The sequence below is a fragment of the Papio anubis genome, chromosome 4 (assembly GCF_008728515.1).
Source record: "Papio anubis isolate 15944 chromosome 4, Panubis1.0, whole genome shotgun sequence".
In the NCBI taxonomy this organism is placed as follows: Eukaryota; Metazoa; Chordata; class Mammalia; order Primates; family Cercopithecidae; genus Papio; species Papio anubis.
The window spans coordinates 73,891,494-73,917,474 of NC_044979.1; the positions used below are offsets into that span (position 1 = coordinate 73,891,494).

At 38.5% G+C, this 25,981-nt stretch overlaps 1 protein-coding gene across 18 annotated transcripts in view; it reads left to right on the top strand.

Moving 5' to 3' along the window:
- Window positions 1-843: 843 nt before the first annotated feature.
- The window catches only part of PPP1R9A (protein phosphatase 1 regulatory subunit 9A), a 386,892-nt gene continuing 361,754 nt past the window's right edge, over window positions 844-25,981 (top strand). For 5 of the 18 annotated variants that reach the window (XM_009203380.4, XM_021936015.2, XM_017956947.3 and 2 more), the window contains exons 1-2: window positions 1,198-1,337; window positions 3,522-5,131. In XM_009203380.4, the coding sequence (XP_009201644.4) occupies window positions 3,737-5,131 (1,395 nt within the window). In that variant the 5' untranslated portion in view covers window positions 1,198-1,337; window positions 3,522-3,736. Of the gene's footprint in view, window positions 957-1,194; window positions 1,338-1,613; window positions 1,786-1,926; window positions 2,241-3,521; window positions 5,132-25,981 lie in introns of those variants that run through there. The other 13 variants (XM_009203387.4, XM_009203390.4, XM_009203391.4 and 10 more) reach the window with 10 other exon arrangements.

The following is a 25,981-nucleotide window of genomic DNA, read 5'->3' on the forward strand; positions in this document are numbered from 1 at the left end:
GGAAAGGACCCAGAATTTGGTGATGCTTAAAGGAAAAAAAAAAAAAAAAGCCCTTACTGCTTAAAATTAAAAAAATGAAATGAAAAGATTTTGCTCCCAGAATATATAGAATCTGTGTACAGACTTGCTGGGTTCATATTCAGCCATAATCATTCACTATTAATAGCCAATAAAGAAGTGGGTAAGTTACAAAACCTAAACCTTAGTTTTTCCATCAGTGAAATGGGGCTAAAAATCGTTATGTTGGGAAAACTTGTGAAAGACTTTGAAATGAGCAAAAGATTACTGTTTGTCCTTTCAATGGAATGTTGGATGTTATCTACAGGACTCCGGAGTGTTGTGAAATTTAGAGTCCTCTGCACCTTTCTTAGACTGACTTTCACTAGGCTATTTTACTACTCAGTAAGCTGTAGAAACGTTTGGTAATGTAAATGAGTTTTATCTACAGAATGCAAATTTGTTACTTTACAGATACAACTGGTTACCGCCCTGTAAAACAGATAATAATACACATTACATTTCAGTGCTCTATAGAATATTAACCGGCTTTGCCTCTTCTTGTCTCTATACCTATTCTTCACAGTCTCACATGAGTGGGTTGCGGTATCTTGCTGGGGTTCCCTTTCTAATTAAAAGAGTTATAAAATTTTGACCCATGTTCATTTTGTATTTCTACCATTGTCATGTTTTTACCTTCTTGAAAAATTATTCTTTAAGAGTTCCTGCTACCTAGGCTTTTTGGAAGGATTGGTTTAAAGATCTGTATTGACAGTCATGATCAGTTTTATATTTTGCAGGAAGGTGGTAACACTTCCGGTACTTGGGGGTGTAAGAGGGAGTACTGAGCGTTTAGAAAAGGGCGGAGGGGTGGGGTGAGCTGAAAAACTCTCCCTAGACAGGAAAGGTAGAAGACCTCCTCATCCCTTTCTCTTTGGCAGTGGGACTTTAAGGTCAAGGTAAGTAGTAGGCCAGGCGCAGTGGCTTAGGTGAAGGCCACACCAGACTTGGGCCTACGTCTTGGCCTTCCAGGCCAGCAGAGTGGCCTGGGATTTGGATGCCTTGGGGTCACGGAGTTAACTGCAGACTCAGACTAAGTGGGGCTCCAGCAGCGGTCAGCCCCAGAAACAAGTTCCGGAGCCAACACCCGAACAGGAAGGGGCCTTGCCCCAGGCCGGAGAGGCCCCTCGCCCACGGCCGAGGGGGTGGGGCGGCCTCGCCTCGGGCCGGTGCTTTTCGCCCTTCCTTGGCCGCCAGAGGCTCCCTCTCTCTCCCTCTCCCGGGATTTTGCTGCCGGGCTCCCTCTCTCTGCGGCCCTAGAGTTAATCCCATCAGCCGAGGTGAGGCACCTGTTACCCCCTGGTCTTCCTCACCCCCGCGGCCTCGCCTCCATTACACCGCGGCCTCCCCGGCTGCCCAAACGGCCCGGCTTGGCGACCGCACGTGGGCCAAACCCCTTCCTCTGCCGGCACCCCTGGCCCCAGGCCGGTCCGAGCATGCGGGCGCGTAGCTGCCCGGGCCGCCGCCCGCCCGCAATGGCGTTGGGGAGCGCAGCGCGCCTCCCGGGGCCGCCCGCCGCGGGCAGGGAGCGCGTGGGGGCCGAGGCGCGAGTGGAAGCGGCCGCCGCAGCCGCCCAGCGCGCTGCGCCGTGAAGAGCGGGTTGCGGTGTACACAGCGGGCCGGCGCCGTGCCGTGCCGCCGCGGCCACCGTGGGGCGGGGGGCGCCTGCGAGGAGAGGGTGGGAGCCGTGGCGGCCCGACCCTCCCCGCCCGCGGCGCTCCCGCTCGGGTAAGGGGGAGGCTGAGCGCGGGGCGAGGAGTTGGGGAGGGTGGAGAGGAGGAAAAAATCGGCTTGTACAAAGGCTGAGTTGCGGGGGGGGGGGGGGGGTGGGTTGTGGTGGAGGAGCAATAGGTTGAAGATCGGAGGCATTATCAGTGGGATCTATTGTTTCCTGGCACATTGGGAGGAAAAACAAAGGGATTTATTTTCATTACCCTGTAATTTTTTTTCTTTTCTATTTTTTTAAATGTGGCCAGGGAGCTCGTCTCTCTCCGTGTCACACTGGGATCCGCCTGGCAGCCGCCGGGAGCCGCAGCCAATGTGTTAGGACTTCAGGTGCTTCTTGGCACAAAGCTAGACTGCGACCTCCTACCATAGCGCTTGGCGTCACCTGCTCTCCCGGTCCTGCCCCAGGGCCGAGGGATTGCGTCCCGAACCGGGCTTGGGAATCGGCTGCCTCTCAAGTTGGTGTTATTTATGTTTGTCTTTTGTGAGGGCAGGTTTTGAATCCCCCGGCGGCCCCATCTCCCCCGCCCCCGCCTCCTCGGGTTGGAATTGGCGGGGGAGGGAATGGGGTGTGTGTGTAGGGGAGAGGGGAGGGTGTTTGTGGCTTTAAAAAGAATGGTCAGGGTAAAAGGAGATTGTCGATGCTTTACAAAAAAAGGAAAAACAGGCACCACACTCCAAAGCCTTTCTTGTTTGTCTGCATGGGCCATGCATGCGTGCTGGGCCAGGAGCCGAGTTTGGAGACGTTTTAAGTGAAAGTGTGTGCCTCCTCAGCTGTTTGTACGTGAGGGTGATGTGGCTCGGTCTAACATCAAAACAAAACAAAAATAAAATGAGAAATCTTTAGAACTGCCTGCATTGTCTGCTCTTCAGCATATCTTGAAGTATTTGATTGCTGGCTTATTGATATAAAATCCTGCTGTGGGCTTAAGGAGACCAGCAAGCGTGCATTGCGTAGCGTTTTGAACTGTAGTAAGTTAGAGGCAAGAAAGAATAAACAAATCAGGGCTGTGAAAAGGGGTGTCACAGTATATTTGCTTTCTGATTGTCACATTGTTACGCATTTATTCCCATGGTAGTCTGCATCCCACTCCATAATTAATAATAACCACTGTTAGGAAACTTCCAAATACTTGTTATAACTGAATTTAATGAAACTTATTGCCATTCAGGAACTTTTTTTCCTCCTTGTTTTGGTCTGAAATTGCATTAGTATTGCTTTGGGGATGCTGTAGATGAGAATATTGGACCAGAAAAAGTAAAATATGCCTCTGTAGGCGTGTTTTGGAGTTTGTAAACATAGATTCCAAACTTAATTGTACTTAAAAAGAATAAGTTCCAACTAATTGTGGAGAATCCTGAATGAAGTTGATTTTCTGGACAGTTTGTTGATTTCTTAAAGATCGATGAACTGCTGGTTTCTTTTTAAAGGGCATTCACAAAAGTGACTAAAACTTGGGCTAAAGTATTGCTTTCAAATATACTTATGTGTAACTTGTATTTGTGAGTGTGTGTGTGTGTTTGAGATTTTGATAGGTATCTCCAAATTGTGTTTGAAACATTTTTTACCAAAGACAATCAGAATGATAACTTCTTGACTTTTAACTTCCCGTTTCAATGAGTAAGCTCTTCTGTTTGCCACGTGGCTAAGCCATTTGGAAAATAAAATGTATGTTATTTGATTAGACATAAATTCAAGTAAGTAAATGAATTCAGAAATTCATTCTTTTCTATTTCAGATGAACCTCTAGTCTTGCTTTGAAAAAAACATTCTCTGTAACTCTTGACTGTGACTAAGTTCCTAATACACCTGTTGGCACGATTGCTAACACAGTATACCATTTGAGAGGTACTTTTCTTGACCCAATACTGGTGATTAGAGAAGACAGGTATCTTGGTTTTTTGTTTTTTCTTTGATCATTATGAACATTGGCTTTTCACCCCTGAAGTGAAAATGTTGAAAACTGAGTCTTCAGGTGAACGAACAACTCTCAGAAGTGCCTCTCCTCACAGGAATGCATATCGAACTGAGTTCCAGGCACTGAAAAGTACCTTTGACAAACCCAAGTCAGATGGGGAACAAAAAACAAAAGAAGGTGAGGGCTCCCAGCAGAGCAGGGGGAGGAAATATGGCTCCAATGTCAACAGAATTAAAAACCTATTTATGCAGATGGGTATGGAACCCAACGAGAATGCTGCAGTCATTGCCAAAACAAGGGGGAAAGGTGGACATTCATCTCCTCAGAGAAGAATGAAGCCCAAAGAATTTCTGGAGAAAACAGATGGCTCAGTTGTTAAGTTGGAGTCCTCTGTTTCTGAACGAATTAGTAGATTTGACACAATGTACGATGGCCCTTCATATTCCAAATTCACTGAGACTCGGAAGATGTTTGAGAGAAGTGTGCATGAATCAGGACAAAACAACCGCTATTCCCCAAAGAAAGAGAAAGCTGGAGGGAGTGAACCTCAGGATGAATGGGGAGGTTCCAAGTCCAACAGAGGCAGTACTGATTCCTTGGACAGCCTTAGCTCCCGAACTGAGGCTGTCTCCCCAACTGTGAGTCAACTGAGTGCAGTATTTGAGAACACTGATTCTCCCAGTGCCATCATTTCTGAGAAGGCTGAGAACAATGAATACTCAGTGACTGGGCATTATCCTTTGAATTTACCATCTGTTACTGTTACAAATCTTGACACCTTTGGCCACCTTAAGGATTCTAATTCCTGGTCTCCTTCAAACAAGCAAGGTGTTGATACAGAGGATGCTCACAAGAGTAATATAACTCCAGTACCAGAAGTGGCTTCTAAAAGTACCTCTCTAGCTTCGATACCTGGTGAAGAGATCCAGCAGAGCAAGGAACCCGAGGACTCCACATCTAACCAACAGACTCCCGACAGCATTGACAAAGACGGTCCTGAAGAACCTTGTGCTGAAAGTAAGGCAATGCCAAAGTCTGAAATCCCTTCACCACAAAGCCAACTGTTAGAACATGCTGAAACTAATTTGCTTGAAAGTGAGGCAGCAAAGCAACAGAGGAAAGAACTTGCAGGTGGTGATTTCACCTCTCCTGATGCTTCTGCATCCAGTTGTGGAAAAGAAGTACCCGAAGATTCAAACAGTTTTGATAGTTCCCATGTGTACATGCACAGTGACTATAATGTGTATAGGGTGAGATCCAGGTATAATTCAGACTGGGGAGAGACAGGCACTGAGCAGGATGAGGAGGAAGATAGTGATGAGAACAATTACTATCAGCCCGATATGGAATACTCGGAAATCGTTGGATTGCCAGAAGAAGAAGAAATCCCAGCAAATAGGAAAATTAAGTTTAGTAGTGCCCCTATTAAGGTAAGTGTATTTTCTCCATTTGTTTTCAAATTTGTTTTTAGTACTAGGGCCTAATTGTATGTAGAATAGACTTGACAATTAGTAGGAGTTTTTGTAAGGGATTCAAGATTGTTGATATACACCTGTTGTCAGGTGATTTTAAAAGTTTGGAGTTTGAGAGATATCAATTACATTTCTTAAATGTGCTTTATAAGGGCATCCACCAATAGTGAGTAATATTAAAGCTGAAGAAGTTCGGGGATTGTGAGATACATTCCAGTGAACCGGAGTATGAGTAATGTGAGTACCGAAAACCAGGAGTGTTAGTTAGAAATGTAATTACTTTAGTTTTACCTAAAATTATTCATAAATAATATTTTCTGAATGTGCACACTTTAAGGTATAAAGTATAATGTACAATGGGAGAGTTATGATAATCTGGGAATAATACTTGATTTACTTTCTTAAAAAAATATGAATTATTACTTAAGTGTAACTGGATTGTGAGGAATTTTGTTGGAACTCTTTTTTTGGGTACTGCTACTTGGTGGTCAAAATTTAATTTGTGGAAATATATTAACTGACTTAAATACTTTGAAAAGCTTTGACTGTAAACACTTTGAGTTCAAAATTTGTTACATGGCTTTAAAATGAATTTTTTTGAAAGAAATAACATTGATTTGCCATTCATGGATTTATTTTTACCTCTTAAAAACTGGGTAAATGACAATTGAATTCACATGCTCTAATGACTTCACTTAGTTAACATTTGATATGGAAGAATAGCACAAAGTACATCAGCAGTGGGTGGTGGAATGTTATCAGCGGATAATGGCAATAGGGGCAGGAGGTGGTTGATTGAGTATCAGAATCTCCTGGGGTGCTTTTTCAAAGTATACTTGCTCACAGCTTAGTCCTGAGATTCTGGCATGCTCTCCTTGGGGGAATCTGGAAGGTTATGGTGCAGAACGGTAGTTTTAGACCACATTCTAGGGGCTTCTAGCTTACACAGTGTGTATATATGATAGACTTGGAATCTGATACATTTCTGTAAATTTTCTCCTCAAAAATCTAAAATCACTGTTATTTTCATTTTAGGACCTTCCATATAAGGCTCTAAAATATAAATTTACATAGAAATATTTAAAGAGAAATCTGACATTGTTCTGATTATGAAAGACTATTCTGAAATAAAGTAATAATCTATGAAATTATTTACAGATGTTAGCAGGCAAACTTTCATTTTATTAGTGTAAGGCAGAAGTTCTGGGTCAGAATGGGTCATGTTAAGTTAAACTGTAGTTTAAAATAAACTACAGATGTCAATCCAGTTTGAAAGTAAGTTTCTTTGCAGTGCTTTACCACCTTCCTTTGTGATTCTCTGTCTCCTTCTGCCTTCCTACCCCTCCCAATGCCCACTGCCCTACTCTAGATGGTCTTTAAAGGAGCCTTTCCCCCAAGCCTATCCAGTGAGCTCCTAAACTTTGCCATTCACATCCCCTTTGAACATCATCTTTCTACCCCTTAGGAAGAAAGCAATAAGATTAAATCGTTTCACATTGAGAAAGGCAGGAATAACTGAAATGAACTCTTCAAGGAGTTTGTTAAACCCAGTGACTAAGTTTTTAATATGGAGGATAGCAGCTTATGAAAATTTATCAAGTAGAACACTACCCCGTCAGCCAAGTGGGATACCAGCCTGTATTTGGGTCCTGTGCTGCACAAAACATAACTGTGCACTAGTAGGTTTAATGGATTTTAAAGTATTTATCATTGAAATATGTCTGTTTATATGTGAACAAACCTGCTTTTTGGGAATGACATTTTGAAGTTCAACTAATTTTTGCTATGATTGCTGATAACAATAAGTATTTTGCCTCTTAATTTTCATATAATGACAATTTTGTATAGCAAAGAATGCAACATTATTTACATTTAACACATTTTATCAAGAATAAGATTTGTAAAACAAATTAGATCAAGCATAAGATTTGTGAAACAAAAGTAATGTATTGCATTTTACTGGGCAGTTAACAGGACTACTTGGAGTAGATTAAGTTTGCAAACAGAAGATTCATTCTTAGCCCTTTGTAATGAATAAGACAATTGCTCTTTCTTGCTGCTTCCATTGTTTAATATGCAAGTTGATTCACTTGGAAAATTTGAGAGCTGCTTTCTACTGGTCATGGTGGTGGTCTTAGTGTTTAGGTTATTCCCCAATTAAGATTTTTTTTTGCCTCAGAGGGTGGTAATACCTAATTAGATCCAATTAAAGTATTTATTGAAGGCTTATCATGTGTGTTCTCTCATGCTGTTAGCTGAAGAAGACACAAAAATCTGTAAGGTTACCCCTTTCCTCTGTGAGTTTGTAGACTCAATTCTTAAACACATTGTATTTAGAATCCATAAAAAACAGTATAAAAATCTATGCCTAAATGTTTAATGTCCTGTGAGTCCTTTAATGGCACTGGGTTGTACTAAATGCATATAGAGAAAGGGATTTGATAGATTATTTGGAAAGGAATACACGCAACCATTTTCTATCTGTGTTTCTTTATTCTTTTCATAAAGCTTTATTTATGGAATGGGAAATTACAGTTTCTAACCTAAGTCTTTTCCTTTGAAGCTTAAACATACTTCCTCTTAAAGAAGCAATAGGGAATGTATTATTTAAATAAATGATTTTTAGAACTTTTACATTCTTTTCCTGTCACTTTATTCTATACTAGGTTAAAAATTCCCAGCACCTTTAGTTTTTTGTTATAGATCTTATTTATCATCTTTGTATGTGCAATATTGTCCGCAGTGACTACTTCAGTTCTTTTTATAGATGTTTTACGTAGATATTTCCGTAAGATGTCTTAAATTTGGACGTAGAAAAACATCAGAATAATAGTTGATCTTTCCTGTGCAGCATATACCTTGTACTCGAACATGTACCTTGACTTTTAAAAATGGTCGGACTGTATTGCCAGCTGTCAGTATGACTTTTCTATCTTTCATAGATAGTTATATCTTATTGGATAGATTGATATGTTTCATAGGGTTATGAAATACTAGAATGGAATTAATAATAGCAAATTAAGATCCAACTTTGAGATATGGAATGGGAGAATGTTATGAACCATGCTAATTCAAGATGGAATTATGCCTTCATTCTCAGGAATTTTTCAAAATGAAAGGATTGAATTAAAGTAAATTTGTCTCAGATGAATCAAAACAAGAGAGGGTGACGTTTCATTTTTTCTACTAATTCAGAACATTTACGGAGCCCCTAATATGTGTCAGGGACAATGCAAATATAACAAATACATAAAATGAGGAGCTGATGAAGTCAGGAGCTGCTGGTAGGTGGGAAGTGTACAGCCCATTAAGGAAGCTCTCAGGCTGTTCCCAACTCTGTGCTTTGATGATCTTTCTAAGGTTGCTGCAGCCTCATTAAGGAAGTCACAACCTTTCTCTGTTTCTTATGTCCTTTGGATTGGTATTTTTTTCCCCTAAAATACCATTGTGTTACAGTGGATTGTTATCCTTGAAACAGCATATCTGAAAAAGATTTTTCTAACTCCCAGTAAGAAGGACATTACAGAGTTAATATTGAGGTACATTGTGCTATATTTTGAGTGTTTTCTCAACTCATATGGAGCTTTACGGGACTGGAGTTCAAATAATCAGCAAGGGCACCAGAGCTTCAAACCTTACATAATAGTTGTTGAAAATGGATCTTCTTGTATTCTCTCCTTCTTTTGGGGCTCCGAGTCATTGTTAGGGCGTTCATGGATATATGAAGTTTTTTTGTTCAAGATTGTTTTCAGAGAATAGTTCTGTTGAGATCCAACTTTTTGTCTTTGCAGAGGCTTCCCTTTATAACAGTTTTGTCATTGCTTCTTAAACTTTAATATGCGTATGAATCACTTGGGAGATCTTGTTAGCATGGAGATTCTGATTCAGTAGGTATTCTGTGGGAAACTACCTGGATACAATGGTTGGGCTCCAAGTACACCACCAGGCAAGCTATCTCAGAGGTTATGGAATAGAAGACTCAGAAAACAAGTTAAAATGCTTGAATCACATGATTTACCAAACCAGTTAAACACAAATCCTGAGGCAAGAGGAAAGCTATGGAGTAAGTTAATGCAGTTCAAACCAGGCTGGAAGGACCACACTACCTGTGTCCTGGGTAAACAATATTCCTATGTCCCATCTTTCTTTCACATAACCGTTCCCCATTAATGACGTGGTTATGAGGACCAGAGCTGATATTTGAACCAAGACTCCATAGACTAATGATTTCCTGGGTCAATGATACACACTTGTTCTATTGAAAAGATGTGACAAATACACTTAGGTACAGCCATAGCTTTGCTAGTTTGCCTGCTCATGAGCCATGGGACCATCCTTGGTGTCCTCAGTAGATGACTGACTTGGAAGTAATGTAGCTGTCAGTCCAGGCATAATGGTGACTTGGTATTTCCATTGCTTTTTGTCTATACGTAAACCTCATTCATTTTATCATAATTTCTATTTATTTTATTGTTGTCATGTCTTACTCCCAGCTTACCTATTTATTACACATCTGTTGACTGCCTTCATTTCACCAGCTTCCATTCTCATTATCAATACTTGGCCCAGCCTGAGTGTTGCCTCTGTCTCATAAGTTATTAGTTTATTTACCATCTATGATTGTCACTTCTTAAGCATTTCATCCATCCCATTTGTTTACCTCTATAATAGAATTTCATATTCTGAAATAATATAGGAAAACTACATAACAGTATGTCTGGAGGGGGACCTTAAGATTTTGCATTTCTAACAAGTTCTCAAGTGGTGCTGATGTCACTGATCAAGAGATCACTCTTTGGAATATTAATTTGAAGTACAATCTTCTAGCTTCTGAAAGTGGCTGGTCATAAAATGTTAGGGAAGCAACATTTAATAAATTTCCTTTCCAGATAGGGCTGCTATAGCTGGCTGGGTGGAATAATATTCTCTGAAGATGAAATAAGGTGTAATCTTGTAAAGTGCATGAACACTCTTGTTTCTGGATCCCAAAGTGGATTATTATCCTTAACTCGTAAGGCATTTGGGTCATTAAAAAGTCACATCCTAGGCTCTTTGTGTGATTTACGTTTTTAGTTATAAAAAGTTGGGAGGAGGAAGTTTTTAATAGGATCAGAAATTTCATTTCTTTCTTTCTTTTACAAGTGTAAATTAATAAACTTATGGAGAGAGTATAAGAATTGTCGTATGATTTAACTTGCTTTTCTTGAATAACTTTGATGGTATAATATTTAGTTTTTATTTTTTGAGATGGAGCTTTGCTCTGTCACCCAGGCTGGAGTGCAGTGGCACGATCTCAGCTCACTGAAACCTCCACCTTCTGGGTTCAAGAGAGTCTCGTGCCTCAGCCCCTGGAGTAGCTGGGACTACGGGCATGTACCACTATTCCCGGCTAATTTTTGTATTTTTAGTAGAGACAGGGTTTTAACATGTTGGCCAGGCTAGTCTCGAACTCCTGACCTGTAGTGACCTAACCGCCTTGGCCTCACAAAATGCTGAGATTATAGGCGTGAACCACTGTGCCCGGCCAATGGTATAACATTTAAATTGGATTTCCTTTTACATTTTTATGTTTTATGACCTATGCTTCATAATCAGGTAAATGAAATATGTCAAATATTTTAATATACTTTGTAAAATCAAATAATATTTGTTGAATGAACCCCTTTTCTAAAATCTAGAGGTATATCTATACTTTTTTTTTTTTAAATTGAACAATGATCATTTAGTGTTTAAAAAGGAATTCTTTTGACAGTAGATTATTTCAGATGTTTACTGGCATTTACTTGTAATAGAAAGATTTAAGGTTTCTTGTTTTTTGTTTACTTAATTTATTTTTTTTTGAGACAAGGTCTTGCTCTGTCACCTTGGCTGGAGTGCAGTGATGCAATCATGGCTCACTGCAGCCCTGACCTCTGGGGCTCAAGTAATTCTCCTGCCTCAGCTCCCATGTAGCTAGGACTATGGGCAAGCGCTACCATGCTTGCTAATTTTTTTATTTTTTGTTGAGATGAAGTCTCACTATGTTGTCTAGGCTCGTCTTGAACTCCTGGGCTCAAGCGACCCTCCTGTCTCGGCCTCCCGAAGTGTTGAGATTAAAGGCATGAGCCACTGTGCCCAGCAGTTTCTTGCTTTTTGGATCATACATAATTTGTGTTCCCTCTAAACTTTCTTTCTCACAAATGACTCTAGTTGTTGGGTTCATGTACTTGAAAGATAAGATGCCAAATTTGGAGGAAAATCACTTTGTGTTATGTTATCCATACGTTGTTTACCTTGTGAACCCAGTTACATGCCCATCAGAAGTAATTTGATTGAAATCTCATCTGCATTAGATTTTTTTCTAACATCTTCTCTACCGCTTGAAAACAAGTTTAGGAATTTTTATAGAGAAATATAGTTAGATATTGGATAAATTCTGTATAAACAAAACAAACATTGCTATAATATGTTGCTTTTTATGCTGTTATCTAATTTACCTGATTTTTTCTTAATTTTCTGTGCTCTCATTTGGACCTATTTTCTTTTTGTTCTTTTGCTTCATTATATTCTATAGCTATGGATTTGAAAAGGAAGAAAACTTTTCAAGTTATGCCTTATAGTTTTTATTCTGGTCACTTTCACAGTTTTCTCCTGATTCTAATCTCTTTAGTTTGTGACGTAGACGTTTAGAGATGAAATATACTTGAAGGTAATCTAGCGTCATTTCCCAGTCACTTCAGGAAGTCCTTCACTAGCATACTCCTGACAGATGATGTTTCAGCTTCTGCTTGAATAATTCCACCGATGGAGTGTTTATTACTTTGGAAGGTAAAAGGAAAGTTAGAAGGAGGGGCATGCTGGTGTGTGTAGGGAGGTGGTGCACCCACTCTTCTTTTTATTTAATTTTAATTTGCAATTTTTTATTAAGATAAAATTCAGGTAACGAAGTTCACCACTTTGAAGTGCACAATTCAGTGGTTTTTAGTATATTCACAGTGTTGTGCAACCATCACTTTTATCTGATTCTAGAACATTTTCATCATCCTAGAAAGAAACCCTGTGTCTGTGAATAATCATTCCCAATTCCCCATCCTTCTCCATCCTCTGGCAAGCAGTAATTGACTTGCTTTTTCTGTAGACTTACTTCTTCCAGACATTTCTTACAAATGCTTTTAAAAAAGACTATAGGATACTTGAAGAAGAATATAGGAGTATGGCTTGGGATATATTAAATTTAAGATATCATGAGGATAGCACACTACAGTAAAGTCTAGAGAGCAATGGCAAAAATTTTCTTCTGGTTGGTGACATGGTCTAAAAATTAAGTGGCACTATCTGGGATCAACAAATGTTGTCTGCCATTTTATGCATTTCATAGAGAGGAAGAACACATGAAGCTGAGGAGACAGTAGGATTCAAGAAGGGATGAAATGTATAACTGAGGAAGAATAGGTTTATGTGGCTAAGAGGATGGCTGAACAACTCCCTTGCATGGGGCACCACACTTCTCTTAATGTAATCTAAAATTGCTACATATGAAGCATGAGTGTTTGATTCAGCATAGGGTTTCTTTATTTCTTTTTAGAGACAGGGTCTTGCCCTGTTGCCCAGGCTGGAGTTCAGTGGCACGATCAAAGCTCATTGCAGCCTTGAACTCCTGCGCACAAGGGATCTTCCTGCCCCAGCCTCCCAAGTAGCTGGGACTACAGGTATGTGCCACAGTGCCTGGCTAATTAAATTTTTTTTTGAAGATTCAGGGTCTTGCTGTGTTGTCCAGGCTGGTCTTGAACTCCTGGGCTCAAGTGACCCTCTTGCCTCAGCCTCCCAAAATGCTGGTATTGTAGGTGTGAGCCACCATGTCCTGCCTGCATAGGGTTTCTTCAAAGGTACAAGTGGCATTGATGCTGAGTTTCATCTTTACATTGGTCTTTTTCTAGCATGAAGGAATCCTGTTCCTTTTCTAATAATCTGATGCTTATTTCTATCCTACTTTATATTGTTGCTTTTGTTATTCTTTTACTTTTACTGGAATTGTTCATGGACAGTTTCACTACTTTAAAATTTTTTCTCATCCTTCGATATTTCGATATAGATTTCTTATGCCTACATCCTATTATCTGAACTGTAACCATCTGTAAGATGAGTGATTTGAGGCAGATATTTATTTAGTTTCCCATGTGTTGTCTGTTGGAGCATATTACTATATAGTCTATATTACTATTAAATATCATTAACTAGTAATAAGAATGATAACATCAAGAGGTACTTGATATTCTGTCAGGTTGGACAAGTGTGCCTCTTGAGGCCTTAATTTCTTACCTGTAATTGAGGCTGTCTTACTTAATTTATCACTTTTTATTATTATAGTAATTTATCGCTAAGATTGTTTCTCAGCTTTACCATTCCTGAATTCTCTGTGTCTTAAACATATTTGTACTACACCATAATCATAAATATTTGTGCTGTGATTTCAAAGAGAAAATTTTGGACATCTTTTGTTGAAATATCAGAATGAAGAATTTATGTTAAATTGTTCTTGAGAACAGTAATTCTATAGATTATAGTAGAAACCTTAAAATGAGTAGAATATTAAGTCTATGGGAGTACATTTTTATAGAGTGGATTTTTAGAGCAACTTGACTTTTGAAAGTATGGGTTTAACTATATGTTAAAACACCCTGCTGAGGAAACTAAGAATAAAGAAAAAAATGTTTTGTAATATAGTTGCTGACATATTAATTGCTTCACTCACTTTTGCTCTGGAAATAGCTTCATAGCACAGTTCAACATGATTGAAATATTGATAATTTTTTTTGTACAGTTCCCAGTTTTCAGCCTAACTTACTCTTTCTCATGCACATATCCTTACAAAGAAGACAGCGAAATAGAGTATGAAGATTTCAGGAAATTTTATATTTTAGGAGGAGGAAAGTTTTGTTCTTTGCTTATACTTAATCTATTATTTCATTGGTATCTTAAAAAAGTATTTGTGGAGTTAAAACTATTCACCAAGTATTTATGGATAATGGTAAATGAAACTGCTCCCAGATCTGTTAGTCTCCTGCCCTCTTTTATAAGTCAGATGAGTTTTGTGCCGGGGAAAGCTAATCTTCCAAGTTGTTTTCCATGCCAGTTGAAATATGTAGGGCTAGATTCAGACATAGAGTGGTTGTCAAGGGTCAAAAGGGTGAACAGAGTCATGACCATGAAAGTTTCTTTCCAGGAATAAGCAGTGAGAGGCTTCCAGATTAGGTCTTTGGTATTTCTGTCTTGATGCCTTAGGACTGGCATGACCGTACGAAACTGAGTGACTTGCATGTTGAGTCTGTTGCTGTATGGTAAGATGGACTTTTCTCTTTTATCCACCTCAGATTTCTCCTCCAAAAATTTCTTTTTACTCCTCCTCTTTTAAAAATACGTAAGTATACAGCTTCATGGAGGCTACATTCACATCAGAAAATTGTCTAATCTTCAATATAAGAATCTTAAATAGTACTCACAGTCAGAGGTACCTTTTCAGGCTTGCGAAGAGTTTTCTTTTCATGGTAAGGGCCCACAGAGGAGAGGGAAAATCAGGTTTATTGGTTAGTTTTTAAGATCTGTTTTTGAGGCCGGGCACGTGGCTCACGCCTGTAATCCCAGCACTTTGGGAGGCCGACGTGGACGGATCACGAGGTCAGGAGATCGAGACCATCCTGGCGAAGACAGTGAAACCCCGTCTCTACTAAAAATACAGAAAATTTAGCCGGGCATGATGGCGGGCGCCTGTAGTCCCAGCTACTCCAGAGGCTGAAGCAGGAGAATAGCGTGAACCCGGGGGGCGGAGCTTGCAGTGAGCTGAGATCTTGCCACTGCACTCCAGCCTGGGCGACAGAGCGAGACTCCGTCTCAAAAAAAAAAAAAAAAAAATACCTGTTTTTGAGTCAGTGTTATATTGATGGATTCTTTTACTAAGTACTTGTTTTGGGTAAAACTGAGTTGCAGAATTGTTTTGTAAAGGAAGAGAAAGACGTAAATTTGCACTTTTCATTATTGATATTATAGACATGTATAAAATTATTTTTTTAAATAACCCATTTCTCGGGGAGAAAGGCAAAACTTATTGTAGGATGTTTGAATGACATCTTATCTACCATTACCTAGAATGTGTTTATTTTTAGAAGTTTATTCTGTAGGTAGAATAATAAAATACAGTAATTTAAATTGTACACCAGGAATTATATAATATTCTATGTCCAGAGCATGTATTTCCTTTTAGAAATTTTAACATTGAGCACTGAGCACTAAAACAAACAAACCTGTAAATAAGTCTTTCGAAATATCAAGGCTGCCTGGAAGATTGAGGCTGCAGTGAGCTGTGATTGGGCCACCACGCTGCAGCCTGGGCAACAGAGCGAGACCCTATTTCAAGAAAGAAAAAGAAGGGCTGGGCCCAAAAATCTATGATTTTCATGTCTGTATTATATACAGTTTTTTGCTCAGCATCTAGAATTACCTATTATTTAAGATAGATTCCTAAAAATAAAATATAATTTTATTAATTTATAATTTTATTATTTATAATTTTATTAAATTATATTTAAATTAATTAAAAATAAAATTATTTTAAAGCCCTTTATATATACTGCCTGAATTGTTATTCAGAAAGGGTGTATTAGTTTATAATCAGCATTGCATTGGAATAGTTTTCTCACAATCCCCGCACCAGTACTTAGTATTATTTATATGCTTTGCAGTTTTCAGTTTGGTAAGGGAAAATAACTCTTATAATTTCTACTTGATCTGTTGTTGAGATTGAAGATTTTTATGTGTTTATAGGCTTTTTTGATATGAGCTCTGAGTGGTTTTTATTACTTTTTAAATCAATGTTTGTTAGTAAAGACTACATCAATGTGTTATTTAAATGAGTTGGTAGAAAGTTAAAGCAACTCACATATCCAGTAATGGGGATATGGTTAAATTCATTATGATAAATGCATATAGTATAACAAGATAAAGCTGTATAACTCATGTTTTCTAAGATTACTTAAAGATGTAAATACTTCATAATAAAAAGTCTGGTTAAATGCTTAATATGCATTGCTGTCTTATTTTTACTTTAAAAATATGTGTATTTGCACGTAGGACAAAGATTAAAAACACATACATCAAAATGTTAACTCTGATAAATTTCTGGATTGAGAGAATAGTGGTGATGTTAAATAAATGTATACTTTTCTGAATTTACCTAATTTTCTACAGTGAGCATGTATTACTTCTTTAATTACATTAAAAAATAGTGGTGGGACACAATTGGAATGATCAGCAATAACAACATAAGGAAGTTAACAAAAACACTTTAAAATGCTGCCCCAAATTCTAATTATCTTTTAATGTACTTTTTTTTGGAGGACATGTCACAGAAAAGAAATTTGGTTGAAAAGTGTAAATTTATATAACACTGGAGAAGGTGTTACTTTAAGAAAATGGATGAACTTTTGACAGTTGAATTCATTAAGTGCATATTTCTTAAACCTTGGTAAAATTGATCCCACATTTGTGGCTAAGCTTATAAGTATTATGGGGAGGGAGACCTTCCAATTCATTTTGAATTGTGATTATATAACTTTTGCATAGACCTGAGATATTTTCCTTAAGTTCAGCTATTGTGTACGTGATATTCTAGTGTGTTACTTAAAATATGCTTTTAAACACTGGGTATAATGAATTTGAAGTGAAATATATTTTAATGAGTAGTCTTACTAAAAATAATAAACATTTACTTAAAGGAAACTTAACCATTTTGCCATGTGGCATGATGTCTTTCTGATAGATTATTGAGCCTCAACAGGCTTGCTCCCTGTGAAGGTGACAGAGTGGAGATGTCAAGTTCATTATCTTGCTTACATATAATCCTTTGAAAAAACTCACATACACACCCAGTTAAAAATAGGATTTTGAGTTCTAGGCCTCCACAGAAGCCATTTGAATATGTTTCCTGTCCTAAAACACCAGCCAATATGTAGTTTCCTGTTGTTCCTCTTAAAAACCATATTAGCTGAAAAGAGATTCATTTGATGTATGGTTAGACTATGTGGTAGTATATTTTTAGTTAGAGTCAAAGGGTCAGTTCCCCTCATCTATTGGATAATTTTCTACCTTTGAAAAGCTTTGGTAGATAATGTTGTAGTATATAAATGATGACAAACGTATTTTTGTTGGGTGGCAGAGTTTTCTGAAATTGGAAGTTTAAATTATTGCTTTTTGTTTAATCAGATCAGCAGATTACTTTGATCTTAGAGTTTTAAGCAGTTCTGGCATTTTATTAGTTCTGGTGAAGTCCTAATTAAATTACCTTACAATATAATCTGGTGGTTGGATTATCACTTTTTGTTAAGTATTCTTAAACCTTACTACAATATGGTTGATAAATTCTGTTAATATTTTCTTGTATACTGGGTTTCTAGTAGGGATATATAGATGATTGTATATAATTATAATAACTAAAGAAAAAGAGGCAACATTAACAGACAAACCATGTAAAATTTTGACTCTTTTCTATAAAATGATTACATTAGAAAAAGACAATTGGAGTTCAAGAAAAAATAATTTTACTGGTTGTGATTTTGCATATTTATATAAATTTGTGAATGATTTGAGGCAGTGATATCTTTTTTTAGTTAATCATGTACCCAATCAAGTTTGAGACGAGGCTTATGTTTTTCCATGGAGATTATGATGCTTGTGGAATTTTTATTTTGCTGGCTTCTTCTCTGTATAACGAGTTCTATGAGTAGGACCATTAGTGAACTGGAACTGCCTCAGGAGATTGTCCCATTTGCAGATGTAGCAATCAGAAGAGCTTTAGTTTGAGTTACTGGGTTTTGACTCTTATTACCTAATACAATTCTTTATTTTTCTTTATTTATTTATTTATGAGATGGCGTCTCACTCTGACTGCATTATTATTTTTTGTTTTTGAAACAGAGTCTTGCTCTGTTGCCCAGGCTGGAGTGCCATGGTGCGATCTCAGCTCACAGCAACTTCCATCTCTCAAGTTCAAGCGATTCTCCCACCTCAGCCTCAGGGGTAGCTGGAATTACAGGCATGCACCACCATGCCTGGCTTAATTTTTCTTTTTTTAGTAGAGATGGGGTTTCACCATGTTGACCAGGCTGGTCTCAAACTCCTGACCTCAAGTGATCTGTCCACCTCGGCCTCCCAAAGTGCTGGGATTACAGGAGTGAGCCACTGCGCCTGGCCTGCTGAACGAAATTCTTTTTTTTTTTTTTTTTTTAATTTATTTATTATTATTATACTTTAAGTTGTAGGGTACATGTGCATAACGTGCAGGTTTGTTACATATGTATACTTGTGCCATGTTGGTCTGCTGCACCCATCAACTCGTCATTTACATCAGGTATAACGCCCAATGCAATCCCTCCCCCCTCCCCCCTCCCCATGATAGGCCCCGGTGTGTGATGTTCCCCTTCCTGAGTCCAAGTGATCTCATTCTGAACGAAATTCTTACCCTTAATCTAGGAGAACTGTTAAGAGTTCATCCATTAGAACCCTTGAAGCTTGTCCCTCAGATGGTTGAAAGTCTGTAGCTGGAATATGGTTGAAATAAACAGAATATTGATATGAAATATTTCTGAAGGTATTCTTTTTCCATATCCTATATTTAATGTTTACCTGGCATATTAGAGTTGTCCAGAGAAACAGAACCAATAGGATGTGTATATTATACAGAGAAAAATGTATTGTAAGGAGTTGGCTCACAGGATTATGGAGACTGGCAGGTCAAAAAGCTGCAGGGTGGGCTGGCAGGCTAGAGACCCAGGGAAGAGCTGACATGGCAGTTCAAGTATAAAAGCCTTGTGCTGGAAAATTTTTTTTGTTTATGGGGGAGTCAGTCTATTGTCCTATTCAGGCCTTCAACTGTTTGGATGAGGCCCATCCACATTATGGAAAGAAATGAGCTTTCCTCAAATTACATTTAAAAACACCCCCACAGAAACATCCAGAATAATGTTTGATTAGATACCTGGGCACCATGGCCCAGTCAAGTTGACTTATAAAATTAACTATCACAGTCAAACTTTCTTGTTTCGATTGCCCCTTCTGAAGCTGTTTCAGGGAGAAAACTCATTTTTTCCCCCCACATATCTTAGTGGGGGAGTTGGTTCCTCTCTCCCTCTCATTCTTAGAAAATTTGCTGAAGGGATTCCCTCTGTTGGGCAGTATGTTGTAGCAGAGGATTATATGTTTGGAATCAGACAGACCTGTGTTCAGATCCTGCAGACATCTGATCTTCTTAAGAAAGTTTGTTTAAACTTTGAGGGCAGGGAATTTGTTTTATGGTTGTGTCTCTAGGATTGTCACACCGCTTGGCACATTGTAGGCACACAGTTGGCATTAATAACCTTTTATGTTCATCATCTCTGCTCCTTCTCCTTCCTCTTCTCCCCCTCCCGCCACCTGAAGGTCCAAGTTGGGATGATAATAATATTATTATTTTTATTATATTTCGAGACAAGATCTCACTCTGTTGCCTAGGCTGGAGTGCACTGGCATGATCACAGCTCACGACAGCCTCGACCTCTGGGCTCAAGGGATTCTCCTGCCTTAGGCACTTGAGTAGCTGGGATTACAGGCATGTGCTGCCATGCCCAGCTAATTTTTTTCCATTTTTATAGAGACAGAGTCTCACTATGTTTCTCAGACTAGTCTGGAACTCCTGGGCTCAAGTGATCCTCCCACCTCAGCCTCCCAAAGTGCTGGGATTACAGGCATGGGCCACTGCCGGGCTAACATTTTTATGTGTGTAATGCTTGTATGATTTTTTTATAGATAAATTTATAACTGCTAGCATTCAGGTTAGCAGTTATAAATGAAAGCTGGGTGATTCCATTGCAGATTATAATCTTTCCTAGCCACTGCTCTGGCTTGCTGAAGCTGTTGTGCTCTCTTTCATTTGGGAAATCTCAATCTATTGACCTGTAAGGTAATGACAGTTCATAAGTAACCACAGTCATTAAAGTATGGTTGTGTGAGATATAACTATGGAAGCTGAAGGGGGAGAGTACTCATTTTGCCTTAACTTTGTTTCTACTTAGATCACCGAAGCTTGTAATTAGTCGCAAGAAAATCTAAAAATTGAGATTCCATCAGAAAGTTGTAAAGCTACTTATTTAGAGGTTGCAGTAACTTGCCTCACTTTTGGTAACTTGAGTATGTGAGTGTATCTATACTCTGAAAATGAAAGTTATCGAAAATTTAATTAACTAAAACATTTGAATAATTTTTTTACTATTTAGTCTTTTTACCTTCCTTTTATTTCCGGTCTTGTTTACTAAAATGTGGTTTCTTTTGTTTTTTTCCATGATTAGAGAGGAATTACTTTTTTGGGGTCATTTCTGTCCCCCTACTCCCTTAATATTGATTTTAGAGATGTGCTTGGTTTTGGCCAGGCGCCGTGGCTCACACCTGTAATCCCAGCACTTTGGGAGGCCAAGGTGGGTGGATCACGAGGTCAGGAGATTGAGACCATCCTGGCTAACACAGTGAAACCCTGTCTCCACTAAAAATTGCTGGGTGCTGGTGGGCCAGCCTGTAATTCCAGCCTCAGGAGGCTGAGGCAGAATCACTTGAACGGGGGCGGGCGCAGTGAGCCAAGATCATGCCACTGCACTCCAGCCTGGGTGACAGAGCAAGACTCCGTCTCAAAAAAAAAAAAAAAAAAGGAATGTGGTTGGTTTTAATTCCATAGCTAAGTTACAATTTTGTAATTATTTTTGTAGTCACTTGTCTCTTCTCTAAACAAGCTTTTGCTGACTATGAATTTGTTTATCCAGAAAACAGTTTTTCATTTTCTTGGTGACTTGTAATTAGTAATAAATTGCATGGAAGCAAATAATCCAAGGTCTTGAAGTCGTATTTTTTGCCTGTGTGTTTCCTCCATGAATTACATTATCTGGAAAATGTCTGACAGTTGTTATTAAGCTGAAATATGAAATAGCTTTGCTTGTTCATGCAAATATGTTTATGTAGAAACAAGTTTTTCCTAGGCAGAAATACCTTTTGATGGCATCCTAAGGAAGAGAATGGTTAAGCTGTTTTCTACATTTTCTTTTTAAATGTACAATAATATTTTAGGGAGTTATGTATGTTTCTACAGATATGTAAAAGCAATGTTTTGTAAAATGCATTGTAGACATTGAAGTAGAAGAATCTTTCAGGGCCCTTGATAATATCCTCTTTATTTAAAAATATAACTATAAAAGTTATTGTTTTTCCATTTCTAAAATGAATATAATAAAAGCACTTTTTAGCAGGATCCTGGTAAGAATATATGACTTAATATGAAGTTTCATTATATTATTTGAATGAATTGAGCCACTATGTCAGATGTGATTTTGTTGCTGCTGTTTTTCATCTTGAGATTAATATGATTATAACATTTTATAATTACTATATAGGCATTAGTCAAGCCTGATAAATCACCTATTATTCAAGTGTTTATGAATAAGTGGTTATGCTACAGCTATTTAGAGAAGCATTGTCTTCTGAGTTGATTGATAATAGTCAGCAAACATTGAATATGTTTAAAATATGTTGACTTTGAGCTCTGCTGTGTAGATATTAAGATAAATAAGACAAACCTTTTCTCCTTGAGACTATAGACTTATGAAGAAGAGAAGTAAACATTTGTAGGTTAGTATAAGTGCTGTGATAGAGGTATATACATAGGGTGATCATATATAATTTATTGTCCGAACTGTTGAGAAATTAGGTGTTCTGATTATTATTACTGTCTTTCAAATAAGGGCACAGACCATTGTTTAGTCCTCTTTGGATCATGCAATGTCTAGGGTGACCATGGAATTTATTGTCAAAATTGGGACACTTTTTGAGAATGAAAGGGAATGTTATGAATACTTACACTGGGGCAACAGACATAATCTGGAACTGACTCAGGGAAGCCAGTACACATGTCACCTTTGATACAGCAGCTTGCAGTGGTGCTCCTAAGCAGGGGAGTCTACCTTTACCAGGAGGACAGGAATCATTAGGGAGGGCTTCTTAGAGAAAGTGATGCTTGAGTTGAAGCTTTAAAGATGAATAAGAATTAATTAGGTAGAGAAGTGGAAAATCCTAAGCTGAGGGAAAAGCATGTTTGAGATAAGAGTAAACCAGAACAGTTGGAGGAACATGAAGTGCGTGTGTGTGTGTGTGTAGTGTAAGAATGTAGGCAGGTGGTAGTTCAAGGAGGGACTTGTATACATAGGAGTTGGAAATAAAATGCAAACTATGGGAAGTCGTTGAATAATTTAAAGGGATAGACGACATCATCACTTTGCTATATATGTCCCTCCTATTTGTTGGTGGTTATGGAAGGGTGGAGAAGATCCGTTGGTCCCCCATTTTTTTTCTCTCTGTTCTTTCAGTAAACATTTATCCTAGAAGCTTTCAACCAACTTCTGTTTATTCAGCTTGCTGGGTTAACTGATGTCTTCCATTTGCTGGATAGAATATGCTGACTGATGACCTCACAGACTGTTCTTTAGTATGCCCTCACTACTCACCTCACCACCTACAGTCATAGACTGACTAGAAGTTGGTTGTGTACATTCCTAAACCTGTTTTTGCCCTCTTTATTTGTCTTTCTAAGTGTGTATTCAGTGCTATGTAAATTGATAAAACATGAGTGTGAAAAGATTTTTTTTGTTTGCTATAAAAATGTAAATTGAATTCTTTGGGGAAGATCTGATAAAATATATCACTTAAAGATCTTGTTAAATTAGATAAGGGAGATATAGATGACAGAAACTCTTTCAACAAATATCTAAAAAGATTTGCCACTCCAGTTGTTTTGTGAGTGTCTTCAAGTTTTTGTCCCACTTTAAAGAAAACCAAAGTGGCCATCATAGCCAATGAATTATGCATGAAAGATACTGCGGATCATTAATTTGCAGACCTAAACTCAAAGTAAAGGTGTTGGCCTGATGTCAAAAGATTGGTGAATGAATATGCTTCTAGGTGTCTTACATTAATGTAGACCTATGAAAATATACATCAGTTTTTATGATTTCTAACTTTAATTGCCATTTTCAAATATCTGACACATTCTTAGTCTGAACATTGCTTCTTCTAAGAGTGCATCTTTTTGTAAAAGTGTCTGCTTTAAGCTAGGCACTTATTTGAGTTACATATTTGAATACGTCTCTCCAGGAGCTTGAATTAGCTTGGGAGAGATGGACATGTAAGTCACAATGTAGTGAGAGTAGCATTGCAATAGAGGTGTGCACAGGATGCTGTGAGTGCAGAGAGAGGGCACTTGGGTTCTGGAGTCAAGTTCCCAGAAACTTCTGGGAGAAACCAAACTCTGAGTTTCGAAGGTTTAGTAAGTGTTGGCAGAAAAAGGGACAAGTGTGCAACGTAACAGCAAGGCACAGAGGAGAGAAAAAAAATGCTGTCGTTTGCAGATCTCAGAGTATGATTTATTTTTAGGCAAAATATTGTTGGTACATGGTAAGGCATGTACCACAAAGTTTAATATTGTTGGTACATGTTAAGGCAAGGGCAGATTAAGAAGGTTCCTTTGTGCTAGACTTAGTTTGCACACTTTTCTGAAAACATATTAATTGTTGGAGGGGATTTTGAGCATGGAAAGACATTATTAGATTTGTATATTAGAAGGCCACTCTAATAGAGAGTGGAGATAGATTGAAAGGCTAAGTGTGGGGTGGGTATGCAGCAGTCACAGTGAACACAGATGAGACTGATGAATATCAGAATGGAGGCTGAAACAAGCAAAGGGTAAACTGGGGTAAGCTGGATTAGGCAGAAGATAATAAGAGGTGCTATTTTGTGTGAAATTAACTTGTAAGTACAAAAATCATATGTGACTATTTTTTATTTATCCATGTATTTTTCCTACCTTCCCCACAAAGGATCTTGCCTAGTGCTTTGTTAATAACAGATGCTCAGCAAATGAGAGGTAGTGTAGGAATTAACTAGACATAAACAGGAAGTTGATTGTCTTTAATCCAATAGTTGCAAAATAGGATGGATGAACTCATGGGGGCCTTAGAGCCAAGGCTGTGGATCTGAGTGTTAGATCCAGGTATCTATGTTGTTGGGATACTGTGACGAGAGGAAAGGTGAGAATAAGGGGTAAGACAGCGTGAGAGTGTTGGGAGGCAGCATGATGGGGGAGCCCCACATTTTGGAGAAATAGAGTTTGAGAAATAGTGCTTCAGAGAAAGTTTGGAGAAAAGATTGGAAAGATTTTAAGAAGGATAAAGGTTGCTAAACTTTTTCTTTCTTTCTTTTTTTGAGATGGAGTCTCTGTCACCCCAGCTGGAGTACAGTGGTGCAATCTGAGCTCACTACAACCTCTGCCTCCCAAGTTCAAGCGATTCTCCTTCCTCAGCCTCCCAACTAGCTGGCATTACAGGTGCCCCCCACAATGCCTGGTTAATTTTTGTATTTTTAGTAGAGATGGGGTTTCACCATGTTGGTCAGGCCAGTTGCCAACTGCTGACCTCAAGTGATTTTGCTCGCTTCGGCCTCCCAAAGTGCTGCGATTACAGGCGTCAGCCACCATGCCCAGCCCTATCTTTATGCTTTTTTATTTTTAATTTTTTTTTGAGACGGAGTCTGGCTTTGTTGCCCAGGCTGGAGTGCAGTGGCGCGATCTCAGCTCACTGCAAGCTCCGCCTCCCGGATTCACGCCATTTTCCTGACTCGGCCTCCGGAGTACCTGGGACTACAGGCGCCCGCCACGACGCCTGCCTAATTTTTTGTATTTTTAGTAGTCTTTATACTTTTATAGAGGTGAGTTGGTAGGTAAAGTAAGTAACTCTGAGAAAAGCCAATGGTATTTATGGATTGAGACTGGGGAAAGAGTACTGCGCATCAAGAAGGGGAAAGGAGTTACAGGGATATAAAGATAAGAGACTTGCGTTTATTTCTGGTAAAGTAGGTTAGCATTACTGGACCATTTAAAATATGTAATAGTAACTTAGCGCTGTGCACAAGGTTATGGCAGATTTGGAATCAGAGATCAGGTCCTAAAAGAACCAGTGCTGGGCTTGGCTGTCAGTTTTGCAGGTTAAGATAGACTGTTAGTGTATCCATACAAAATAGGTATGAAGATTAATGTTGCCTTCTGTAGAATGATTTTGCATGGTCAGCTGGGAGTTTTTCTTTTTTTTTTTGCAGATTTTTCCAGCTGTTGTTTTGCTCTCTGAAGTACTGGGTCTATAATGATCTTAAAGTCTTCAGAGAAATATACTTGGATATTATTCTTTATCAGCAGTAGAATGAAGTAATTTCTCTTTGAATATTAATTTACACTGAAAAAATAAGTGCTCACCAGTAAGAAGTTTTATGTTCTTTTCTGAAGGCAGGTGAACTTCAGATAGTGTTCTGGTAACTCCTAAGTTACAGGAACACTATTGACCCAATTGAACCAGTTGATTTCAAGTAATAGGCTTGACAGGTCATTGTAAATTAAAATCCCTTTCCTATTGGCCCAGTGTTGTACAGTGATATTTTGTTTCTGGAAACAGATATCACATTATAAAAATACTACAATTAGTCATGAAAATGAATAAAGAGAACATACAGTGTATGTTTATGCAACTAGTAGGTATAGTAATCAGCATGATAATAATGTAAATGCTCCCTTTAGGGATATTTTTCTGCATGAATTAGACTGACTGTGGATTCTTTTTTTTTTTTTTTTTGAGGAGTTTCGCTCTTGTTGCCTAGGTTGGAGTGCAATGGTGCAACCTTGGCTCACCGCGGCCTCCACCTCCGGGGTTTAAGAGATTCTCCTGC